This window comes from Cyprinus carpio, chromosome A25 (genome assembly GCF_018340385.1).
Source record: "Cyprinus carpio isolate SPL01 chromosome A25, ASM1834038v1, whole genome shotgun sequence".
Lineage (NCBI taxonomy): Eukaryota > Metazoa > Chordata > Actinopteri > Cypriniformes > Cyprinidae > Cyprinus > Cyprinus carpio.
Genome location: NC_056596.1, coordinates 12,630,150 through 12,643,009, shown reverse-complemented (window position 1 = coordinate 12,643,009; position 12,860 = coordinate 12,630,150). Strand labels below are relative to the sequence as shown.

General features: G+C 36.1%; 1 protein-coding gene and 1 long non-coding RNA gene across 2 annotated transcripts; one reads left to right on the top strand and one right to left on the bottom strand.

Moving 5' to 3' along the window:
* Positions 1 to 2,132: 2,132 nt before the first annotated feature.
* LOC122135613 (beta-1,3-galactosyl-O-glycosyl-glycoprotein beta-1,6-N-acetylglucosaminyltransferase 3-like) lies at positions 2,133 to 3,840 on the bottom strand. The gene has a single exon (XM_042715584.1). It carries the CDS (start codon positions 3,688 to 3,690, stop codon positions 2,386 to 2,388), a length of 1,305 nt encoding a protein of 434 aa, XP_042571518.1. The 5' UTR covers positions 3,691 to 3,840; the 3' UTR covers positions 2,133 to 2,385.
* A 7,079-nt stretch (positions 3,841 to 10,919) lies between these two features.
* Positions 10,920 to 12,109, top strand: LOC122135727. Its single transcript, XR_006153656.1, has 4 exons — positions 10,920 to 11,422; positions 11,501 to 11,553; positions 11,623 to 11,786; positions 11,863 to 12,109. It is a non-coding gene; the product is annotated as an uncharacterized LOC122135727 (long non-coding RNA).
* The last annotated feature ends 751 nt before the right edge of the window (positions 12,110 to 12,860 follow it).

Sequence of the window (12,860 nt, the reverse complement as noted above, 5' to 3'; positions counted from 1 at the left end):
TATAGAGTTTTAGCCGGCAACGGCTAATGGCACGGTGGATTGTGTTCACCGACAATGTTTTCTGGAAGTATTCCTGAGCCCATGTTGTGATTTCCATTACAGCTGCATTCCTGTATGTGCTGCAGTGCCGTATAAGGGCCTGAAGATCACGGGCATCCAGTATGGTTTTCCGGCCTTGACCCTTACGCACAGAGATTGTTCCAGATTCTCTGAATCTTTGGATGATATTATGCACTGTAGATGATGATAAATTCAAACTCTTTGCAATTTTTATCTGAGAAACTCCTTTCTGATATTGCTCCACTATTTTTCGCCACAGCATTGGGGGAATTGGTGATTCTTTGCCCATCTTGACTTCTGAGAGACACTGCCACTCTGAGAGGCTCTTTTATACACAATCATGTTGCCAATTGACCTAATAAGCTGCAAACTGGTCCTCCAGCTGTTCCTTATATGTACATTTAACTTTTCCGGCCTCTTATTGCTACCTGTCCCAACTTTTTTAGAATGTGTAGCTCTCATGTAATCCAAAATGAGCCAATATTTGGCATGACATTTCAAAATGTCTCACTTTCAACATTTGATATGTTATCTATATTCTATTGTGAATAAAATATAAGTTTATGAGATTTGTAAATTATTCCATTCCTTTTTTACTCACAATTTGTACAGTGTCCCAACTTTTTTGGAATTGGGTTTGTAAGTTTAACGTGGCATAATGCATTAAAACAGTGTTTTTAAAAGACTAAACTCAGTAAACTCATTATTAATAAAGTATTATATTCACAGACAAGCAGATGAGTCCAGAATAAGAATGCAATGCGTTTAATCACGCGTTAAGTGTTTTCCTCCCATAGAAAACCATTAGACTAAAAGGAAAATGCTTTACGTGGCGTAATGCATTAAAACGTGTTTTAAAAAGCTGACTTAACTCAGTAAACATTTTTAATAAAGCATTCTATTTACAGACAAGCAGGTTATGGGAGGAAAATGCTTAACACCTAATTAATCGAGTTGCGTTCGTATTCTTGGCTCATATCTGCTTGTCTGTGAATATAATGCTTTAGTAATAATTTGTTTACTGAGTTTGGTCTTTTTAAAACACCGCTTTAATGCATAAGTCCACGTACTTTCACGTTAAATGCTTTTGAATGTCCCAATGATTAATTTGTGAATTTGACTGGTCCAGATTAAACTTGCAGTAAACATCTCTTGATTCAATTTATAGTGAGTCAAGTTAACAATAAACAACTGCATTATAGTAAAGGCTTTGTAAAACTGCACAGCATTTTTTAGCTTTTTTAATCAACATCCTCTGTCCTACACCAACTGCACACACATTTCCTATCATGTATGTCTATGAAAGACGATCAAACCAATCAGAGTAGGTATGGGGCGGGGCTGCACGTGCAACCCCGCCCCAGGTGCAGCCCCACCTCGATCTGCAGGCTGCAGCCGGGTGTACTTGGCTTGCTACACATGTATGGTCTAAAGCACACGCTCTTTATATTTTGCCGCAGAACAGCAACTGAGTAAATTTTTTCAAATTTGCAGGAATGTTGTATGAAGACTATACAAATGAAACATATCTTCAGCAACACTTGTGAAAGTGATTAGCACATACTGCAGGCACATACCAGTATAAACATAGATATATTTTGGTACATTATGTGTCACATTCGTTGTCAGTCATTGTTTTTAAAAAAACCTCCTTTTTTCATAGGCCACACTACAACTTTCAAGCTGTTTATTACAGCAAATTGACTTTTTTTTTCAGACATATGTTGACATACAAGATTCTTCTTCTGTCTGTTAGTGTGTTGACTGTCATTCTTATGATCATACTTTAACCACACACTGTGTATGCTCCATTTAGAAGAAAATCATATCTTTTTTCTGTATTTATAAATACATTTGTTACATTTTTATATATATGTAAATTATTTTTTATATGTCAGAGCACAATATCATGAGCACAACGCATGACAAATAATATTTTATTTTAATTAATTATTTGTTTTTATCAAGATCTTTATTGTTAGTAGACTGACTGACTGACTAATGATGTTAGTTTTTTTTTTTGTAATTAGCAAATCTGTTGATTTATATGAAATAGTATGCATGACAAAATGAGAGCTTTTCTGAAGTGTACAAATAGTTTAATTTTATTTCACAATTTTCAACATCCTAATAACAATATGACCTGCATAGAACATTTATTATATTATATAAACATTAAACATTGACATGCATAGAAAGTTAATTATATTATAAAAACAAAACATATGCACTTTTACATATCAATATATTTCATACTCAATAACAATGATTGATACATTATTTACCAAAATATATAGAGAGCTTTTGAACCTGTTATTAAAAACATCATAAAATAATGTCAGATTTTTGAACTGTTATTAATGATCGACCATAAATAGCTTTGTACCTTAAAAAAGCCTCCATACATTTGATTGCTATATCATCTACTTCTGGATCAAACTTGTTTGCCAAAAGATGGTGTTGCTGCAAAATCCATTTCAAGTCCCCAGCTCCATAGACACAAACTGCCCGTCTGTGTGTCCCAGTGCATGGTGGGTAAGGAGCACCACTCTTTAGATCTCCTTCATGGTAGCTCCACTTCACCATACGAGCAATCGCGTTCATGTCCGATTGTTGGTACTTGATGTTTGGAGGATTGGATCCTGGTACTGAAGGCATCCGCTGTAACGTAGCCCACATGTGCTCATCTGGACTGTACGTGTCTTTCTCCCATTCCATTAAGTTTTGAATCTCTTTGCTTTTGAAGATGTGCTCCACAAACTCTCTTGAAACCACAAAGTAAGCATTTCCTGAGAACATGGGGCTCTTTATTGGTGGAGGTGACTTTTTGACACTTGTCCGAGTCACAACGTTCGTAACATTGTGATGATACTGCCAGCGCCAATTTTTGCCCTTTACCTCCTCGGACTCCAAACTGTTCTTTCCATTCAGGTGTTTTAGAGACTGGACCATTTCTGCATTGGTTTTAATGGGGAAATCAGTACCACAGGTGTTGAGCAGATACTTCCACTGGACAGGTGACTTGAGCAGATCTTGCATGCAGTTGAGGTCTGCTTGAACTCGAGACCAGGAGGCGTAAATCACACTCTCCAGTTTGCTGGCCACAAACACGTTGGTCAGGCAGGACGCAATGGCTCTTACTGCTTGTTTAAAGATCTCAGGAGACTTCTGGTCCACGTGAACACAGTACACATTGTGAGGAGTGTAAATGGCTCTCAGGAGCCTTTCAAACAACTCGATCTTCTCATGGATCACCATGGAGTAAGCAATGGGGAAATCTTTCTCCTCTTTACTGAGAGAAACAGTCAGAAACCCTCTGTCTCGGATGTAGGATGGACAATCCTTGGTTTCATTGGGATAGAATGACTCTGATAGCTGGGATTTTCTTTTTTTAGAGGCCAGGAGCTTCCTGAAAACCTCCTTGTCCACTCCATCCATGTCTCCTTGGATAATAGCAGAACAAGCTTGTAATTCTCCAACATCCTGCTTTAGAAAATTATTGAAGACCAACTCTTCCTTATGAGGACAGTTTGTCCTTTGTCCTTGATAGTTCAGCATAACAACAGACATAGTTATACTCACAGAAAGGATGGAGATTATTTTCATAATCCTCTGATTGTTAAGTCCCATGTTGAGTTCTTTAAGATTATAGCCTGCCAGAAACAAGTACCTGGATAGGAAACCTGTGTCAGTAAGGTATGAAACAGCCTCTCTTGTTCAAATACCAGAAGAATGTGGCAGGAACTGAAAGTTAGCGAGTCATGTAGAGAAGGGAAGGGCTGACCTCTGCCAAAATAAATAATTATTACACAGTAGAGGTGTGGCGGTTTTCTTCCTGGACGGTGTGATTGTTTGATATTACGATCAGTAGAAGTTTAAACTTTGTATAACTTGTATAACAAGATGTTTTAGAAACAAGAAACAAGAAAAAAAAATTGTTTAAAAAAAGAGCATTTTAAGTAACACATCATGTCATGGATTTGCAAACTAATGGTGGCTTCTTTGAGAAAGGTTGTCTTATCTTTTGGTTACCATATCTGTAGCTTTTCACACAAGGCTTTAATTTAAAGGGATATTTCACCCAAAAATGAAATACTTATAGTAAACTTATTGACTAAACTATCCCTTTAAAGTATGTGTTAACTTTGTATTGAAGGTTAGAACCTTTTGCCATTCTTTTAGGTCACTCTGTTTGCAGTTTATAAGCGTTTCTGCATCATTTTTTATTTTTTTTATGTATTTCTACAGCCGACATGGGGACACAAAAACTTTAATTAAATTAGCTGATTTACTTTACTGTGATGCATTATAAACTTGATGACTTACTTGAGTTTGCAATTTTGTTTTATTCTCTGTTCTACTTTTGTTGTATAAAGAAGCTGCCCAAGTTAAGCTTTCAGTGGTTTACAGCCTTGCTTTAACCCGAAAACTAGAAATGAATACATCAGGCAGGCGTGATTGTGAAGCTCACAAAACAAGATGAATGAGAAAGATTGTGTACACTTTTTAAACCAACCAGATTCCCCTGTGTCCTGTCAGGAAAATAAATGAATTTCATTCTATGTCAGACCTTGCATGGATTTGTTCTCTTTGTGTCACTCACTGCTGACACAGATAAATGTCTGCTTGAAAGAAAAGCAAGGTGTGGGAGCATATTTACCACTTTAAATGGGGAAACATAATGGATGAACAGTAACTTTGTTTGCTTAGTTTACATGGGTAACCATGGTAGCTGCTGTATTTCTGTTGTTCAGCAAATGAGCAAAACAGATTATTGTGTCCAGACATAACTAAACTATTGGGTACCCAAGTATGTGACGAGGTTTCCATAACAGATGCAGGCAAAATGGAGGTGCATCATCTCCCATCTCCTAATAAGTGGGATGTTGAGTCGTGGTGCAGAACTTTGGTAGATATTGTGATGTTCCATGTAATCATGGCTGACTTCGCCGTGCATCACCATTTTATTTTTACATTGTCGTTACGTTAAGGATGATGAAGATAATTTGAAATCCCATTTGAGCAGCCAGAGCGTACAGACTGAGATGCATCTGTAAAAATCAGATTAGAATCACATTTCAAACTACCTCCAAATGTGCCTTATCCCGCCTCAATAAAAGAAGTTGAGTTTTTGTGTGAATGCATACATGCAACATCTGCTTCATAATCTGATATCAAGGAAAGTTATTTGTGGGCAAGTGTGTCTTCCTTGCCTTGTGATGGCTTGGAAATCCAACGGGAATTAGATTTATGTGTTTAGACTAGGGATCGATGCAGTGTTTCCCACAGACTTACACTCTATGTGTGGCGGAATTTCCCTAGGGGAAATATATGTATATATATATATAATATATATATAATATATATAATATATATATATATATATATATATTATATATATATAAATATATGTATATGATGTAAATATAAAACAGCAGATAGGCTTATTAAAAATGCTATAATCAAAGCAGCGCTGCGCTCATGAATGCTACTTTATCAGGCATTATAGAAAAGATTAAATGAAAATGACATCAAAACTTTTCTGAAGACAATGGGGGTTGCCTTCAAAGATACATTCATATAAAAACACCCATGCCACGTTTTGCCTTTGAAATGTGCAGTGCGGGTCACCACAAATAAATCAATGTATGGGAAATACTGGGATGTTACTGTGAAGAAGTTGAACAATGGTATTTAATCTTGCAACAAAACTAGTATTACCGGTAACACCAGGACTGGGAGTTTTGGTTTGAATGCTTTCTCTGGAGGCCTGTAGAATTCACAATCTGGTGTCACGCAAAAAAAGATAAGTGACTTTTGTGCTTACATCTTTACACCTTTCACTAAAACTGAAAATTATTGTTATATATTATGTTATTCTTATGAAAAGCACAACAATAAAACAATACAATGACAAACTAGCTTATTTTTATGAACAAAAATATTTATAAAGATATTGTTTACAACGTTTAGCAAACTCTATGGAACCAAATAAATTAAAAACATAATGTCTTCGACAAATGTAGCGTAATGTCAGATAAATAGCAAAAGTCAACAGGCTTCTCAAAATGAAAAAAATAAATTTAAAACTACATTGGCTGTCGGTGACAGTGCTTGCATTTCTTATGGATCCTCTGCCATTGTCTCACCTGTATCGGTAACACAGAGTAGGCCTACCACAGATCTGATTTAAAACCAAATTTGAAAGTGGCTCAGAACGGATGTGGAAAAAAATCAGATTCTGTGTGGTTGTCGGATCCATGTTTGTGTTTACATGTGTGCAACAATATCGATCTGTCACATGTGAGTAAAAAAAACACTGGCAGCAATATTCTACAATGTCAGATAAATGTATACAGTGTTTAAGAATAAACATATCAAGAATATATAACTTTTATATATAAGTAAATTAGTGCACACAATATAATTTTGTGTTTTGTGACTGTAACACTGTTCAGTGTCAAGGGAAGAATGAGGTGGGAACCAGCAAACATTTTACAAATTGTAAGTACAAGATAAACAATAAAGCAAAAGTGAATAGCAGCAGTTCATGGATGACTGCAGAATAAACATAAACAAACAGGGACTTGCAAAGGGTTCTTCAGGGCAGGGATATCTTTCATTTTAGCCATTTCACATTTATTTGTTAAAAAAAGAGTTTTTTTAACAGACAGTGGCTACGTACTGTAGTTTTCAATCAATTTATAAATCAGACTGGGTAGATAAGCCTCCACTTTACATTGTCCAATGAAATTTGAGCTTGTTTAAGACACATACAATCTATAGTAAAGCAATGGCAATGATTTCTCAGGCTGACATATTTTTTCTCAATCCATCTATTCCTCACAAAAAAACTAAACTACTTTTAGGGTTCTGTTTTCTCAGTTTGTGACATTCAGCTAAACATTTTTAAGAAAGGAAGTCATTTGTACTGGTTTGGAATGCCATGATGATGACTAAATGATGATTAAAATTGTAGGTATGCTAAATATGTAAGTTTAATTATTACCTTGTACATACTAGCACACATTAAGATGACAAAGTAATTCACAAAATATGTTTCTCTGGAAAAAACAAAAAAAAACAAAACGGATCGTGAACATGTAGGGCGAAACTTGGATGACAGGTGAGACAGGTCTGGGCCCTGACCCTTGAACAATGTTTACAGGGCTTGTCATAGGGTTCATAAATCCACCAACACCACTGAAAGAGACATGTGGGATTAAATGTATTAATCCTTTTTGACAGTTACAGTGCATTGTTGCTACTGACCAAAAGAAAGGCTCTGTGTACACAAAGTACACAATTTCAGCTGAAAACATCTTCCTAGTAAACTTTTAAATACCTGCAAATCCTGCTTTACAGGGTGCTATGTAAATGTACTAAAATGCACACACAAACACACACTCTAGTTTTAATGTGATCTCATGAGAATTCATATGTATTTTATGGTAAAATGGTGTTCTACAAAAACATTACCAACTTACGTTTTTATATACACAAAAAACGTACAATACTGACAATTTTACAGCATTTAAATATAATCCCTAATGTAATGACGACACCTAAAATGGTAAATTACTTGTGTATTAAACAACTCTACAGACTTGAATCCATATGTAGGCTACCTCGTTTTGGTCTCACATCAATGGGTGGTAGATCTTCAGTGCTGGTAGCTTTCACAAATTACTATAGAAATACCCAAGAATATTATATATATATATATATCTATGTATATATAATAATTATATTAGTATATATATATAATATATATATGTATTCTCATATATACTTATAATAAATGTAATTAATCTATCTATATTATATATATATATTAGTGTATGTTCATATATATATATATATATATATATATTAATTTTTCTATCCTATAATTAAGATACAGGTCCTTCTCAAAAAATTAGCATTATTGTGAAAAAAGTTGCATGTTTTAAAAATTTTACATATGTAATGATAAAATTAAACTTTTCATATATTTTAGATTCATGCACACAACTGAAATATTTCAGGTCTTTTTATGTTTTAATACATGGAAATGATTGGAGCATATCTGAAAAGGTTCTCAGAGAAAAACGAGATATTAACTAATCATCTGAATCAAAATCAACTAATATACTCTAACAACACCTGCAACCAGGAAGGCTGGGGCATTTTAAAAAACTCCCCTGCATTGTTCATTAACTCAAACCCGCAATCATGGGGGGGGGTAAAGAAACAATCGCACACCAGCCGTAGGAGTGCTTGGGCCCGGAAGGTCCAGCAAGAGGGCCATCAATTGAGAACACAAGACACAATCAAAGCGTAGAGAACGAATATGGTGCCCTTTTTCCCCATAGTTGCGTGTTATCAAGGCAACTCAGTGGGCAAAAAACTTTGGGCAGGAAAAAGATGTGGCAGAAGACGGTGGACCCGGACCAAGAAGAGGTGACCGGTAACCAAAAAAAAGATTGTGGGAAAGGGGACCGATCCAGACCTTGGGGACCCCTGCGGTAAAGTAGCTGTACTCGATGTCTCGTCAGTAGCAAACAATCAGAGCAGAGAAGCCGGTGCCACAGGCTTAGTGTGCTTTTGAACCAGAAACAGCGGCAGAAGCGCCTTGACCTGGGCTACAGAAGAAGCAGCACTGGACTGTTGCCGTGGATACCAATGGACTGTTTTCGCAGGTATGAAAGCAAGTATTTTTGAGACTGAGTTTGGTCAATTCGGAAAAAAATCAAGGTGCAAGATCTGGTAGGAAGATCGGTGGCGAAGGAAAATGCCAAAAGGCCTGATAGTCGCAGTTCACAGTGTACCCCACAGTCAGTGGATTGGTTCTGGGGCTCACACAGTGTCAGCGTGTGTTGTTTGGTCCACTGTGTTTTATCAAGGGCAGGGTCAATGCGCTTACTATCAAGAGATTTTGGAGCACTTCATGCGTCCATCTTGCTTAAAAAGCTTCTGTAGAGATGAAGATTTTTATTTTCCAGCAGAGACCTGGCCACCTGCTTGCCAGTGCACAAAACCACACCACCAAAATGGTTACAATGGTTTTACTCTGACCATGGTATACTTTGATCAGCTTCCTGTGCCAAACTCTCCTGACCCTGAACCCCTTAGAGAATCTGTGGTGATATTGTTGAGAGAAGAGGGTCCGAAGTTTAGAGCCGCACGGACCCAACACTCTGGATTAAGCTTAAGGCCGCTTAATCGCAATGGTCATCGCTCTTAGGCCTCAAATAACACTCCAGCAGTGCACCCGACAGCCTGATTCAGCCTCAAGCCACGCAAACTGATATTCATATCTTTTGGGATTGTCCTCACACAGCTTTTTGGATTGAATTCTCGAATGTTATCAATCGCAGTGTGCTCCAAGATTTCTCTCTGCTTTTTAAGGATGTACTGTTTGGCTTCTTTAATATATAAAAAATACAAAATTAATGAATATTTTATTATTAACCTATTATTACTTCTTGCAAAATTTCATATTTACCGCAGTAAATTCACTCATCAAAATCCTTTATATATTGTTTTTGAAATAGAGCTTCAACAGTATATCCAAACTATTTCATCTTCCAGAAATCTTAAGGCTTTTAATTTATTTGTTTTAATTTATTTTGTTAAAGCTTTTGTTTTGTATTATTTATGTATTGTTACATACGTCTATAAATGGTGCTATGCATGTAATGTCACCTCTTTGTATGCAATGTTGATATTCTCTGTACTTTTATTTTTGGTACCTTGGCATTAATATTATGTATTGTTACATACGTCTATAAATGGTGCTATGCAAGCTATCCAGTGCGTTGTGATTGGCTGAATACCTCAAGTGTGTGATGGAAAATGTTATGCCCTTGCCATAATGTGATGCATGTTCGGTCAGAACACACCAGCGAGACAAGACAAAAATAATAAAACCCATTACAAATGAGCCATTTGTTGCATCAGTGGAACATAATTACGGATTATAATGATTTGACTTGTTTATGCTTTAAACATAAAATTTAGGTATTGTTTATTTGAATGAAAATTTGGGCGGCATTATACAAATCTTCCCACACAGTGACGTAGATCAAAGTTACGCCTTCTTTCTTTGCAATTTTAGGAGGGTGTGGACGAGTCTAAACTTTTGTAAAGAATATCTGTTTGGGTTTGAGACTGTAGTCTTTGCAGCTTTAGGGATCTATCTATTCACAAACAAGCTTGTAAACACTCCAAAGAGAAAGGAAAACTTGAAATCGCATCATATGACCCCTTTAATCTCGTCACCTAAATAACCTTCTACAATATGCTTTTAAATTTACATACATCTGTCAAGATTTTACTTGTTTTTTTTTCTGCTATTTGAGCCTATTAGAATTCTCTTTCCCTAAGTAAGGAAGTAGTTAGCGACCTTCTTTCTGTTAGAGTATAATTACTGCTGTATTGAGAATGTATGCAGAGCGGCCTACAAACTCCTTGTGAGTATTGAAGTTGACTTTTGTTGATGAAACTGCAAACTATTTTCTTCAGTAAATTTTTCGTTAGTTAAATACATGTGTGTCTCCTGGTCTTCATTCATCATACCTGGTACTTGGGTTTAACTGTAAATTCCCCTACATTACCAAGAAATCTTAATTTTAATATCCCAGTTATACACAGTTGTGGTTCATTATTCATTAACTTGGTTTGAACAGGAAGAGATTTATCGAATGTGTTTTCCACCACATATTTTTCAGCTGTTTCAGAATTTGTTACTCTATAACCCACTGCATGCTTTCACTTGCATGCTTATATTTACCATTGCATAAGAATTGAGAAAATTCATATAATTTTTGTTTTGTTAAATCTTTCATAAAATATGGCAGCCCTTCATAACAGCTTAGATAGCTCATTAACAAACATTACTGATCAGTAGTGTACATTTGGATACAAATATGGTGGGTGTAAAATATTAAAGTGTTAAGCAAAATCACCACTTTATGTGTGTGTCTTGTTGTTGCCTTTGTGATTTATAGCATTTAGGTTAGACACTAATGGTGCCTCAGAGATGACGATCTTTAAGTAAAGTCACTGAAATTCACATGCCACACTCTTGTATCTCTTACCACACAGTACACCAGTGGCTCTCAATTCCAGTCCAAGGCCCCACCACCACAATCAATGCTCAAACTTGCACAAACAATGCACTACTCAAGTTTCGTCATTGCAGAGAGTAGAGTAATTGTCATTCATTCCATGTGCAGTGATGTTGTTAAAACGTCACCATCATTAATTATGTGACCAATGAGCTGCCGCCCAGTTAGGGTATATAAGTTGGTTGGTTCTGCCTTTTGGAGTGTGTCATGGTCGAATGCCTGCCCCTTCCTTTCTGTTATGGACTACTAAGGTAGGTGTTTGTAGTGGCTTAGCTTAGCTGTTTGGTTCGAGTGTTATTTAGTGATTTGTATGATCTTTACTTCTTTAGTGTGGTGTTGGGCTGCTGAGATGTACTATTTGCGATATGCTGTTTGCTCTCAGGTAAGTTAATGATGTATGGGAAGCTGAGGGGAAATTTGGATTTAGTTTAATGTGAGTTTTGTGTTTCAGTGTGGTGTGCCTTCATGGCTCCCAATGATTGTGGCTCCACAGTATAACGTAGCCCAGGTCGCAGCTCCAGCTGTTGTCGCTTTAGCCTTTAAAGAAGAGTCTTTAAAGAGGTTGTCATGATCCTTGGATCTGTTGTCATGAGCATTTCACCATCGTATTATCGGGTAGGTAAATTGCTCTAATGCCTGTTTTATTGCAGTTGTAATTGTGTTTTTAATGATTTTGTGTGTTTTGGAATAGGTTGAGCGGGAGCAATAACACAGCTTGTTTCCCATTCTTCATTGGTTTAGCCACGCTGCTGCTTTTGGAGTTTAATTATGTCCATGTCTAGCATCCAAGTGGACTTGTTTGTTTTTTGTTTTGAGTGATTGTAATTTGTTTTCTTTTACTTTATGAACTCTTTCTAAAAAGTTGATTTGTATTCCTTTTTGTTTCTGTTATTCAGTTAATTTGTGGTTTATTATCTAATGTGATCTGTTTTCTTTTGCTTTTAATATGGACATTTAATGAAGTAGTTTATTTTTCTTAATGTGATTTTTTTTCTCTCTCTTTTGTTTTGTGGCCTTTTTTGCATGTTACTATTTGCAGTGAATTTTGTGGGTGTGAATCAGAATTTTTTATTTTTTTTTTTTGCATACCTGGTGCTGCTTATATTCACCCGCTTCTCATTTAGGAAGACTCTGCCTTCTATAGTATTATTAGTTGGATGTTTTGATTTTTCTATATTGAGTTCTTTTTGTCTCTGACCTATGACCTTGGTGTCTACCGGCTGTGGATTTTAATGTTGGCCTTTTCTTTTTAGCTTTAATAAAAGTTGTTTGTACAGAGATTCATGCCTCTCGCTCTCTTTTAATGTGGAACTTATTTGCTTTTCCTTATTTGGGTTATTTTCCCTGGTATTTCGGGGTGGTGTAGTCACTACAACTAGGCCGCTTGCTAGAGAAGCACCCAGCTGCAGCCTGCAGATGCACCCCCATACCTACTCTGATTGGTTTGATCGTCTTTCATAGACATACATGATAAGAAGTGTGTGTAGTTGGTGTAGGACAGAGTATGTTGATTAAAGCTAAAAATGCTGTGCAGTTTTATAAAGCCTTCATTATAATGCAAAGAAAAAAAAAAAAAAAAAAAAAAAACATTAGTCTATAACTCTCCATGTCTGTGAAATATTAAGCTGATTTTTAGGCTAACAGAAGAACAACCCACCACATTTAGTAAATTAATTGGGTTTATTATCC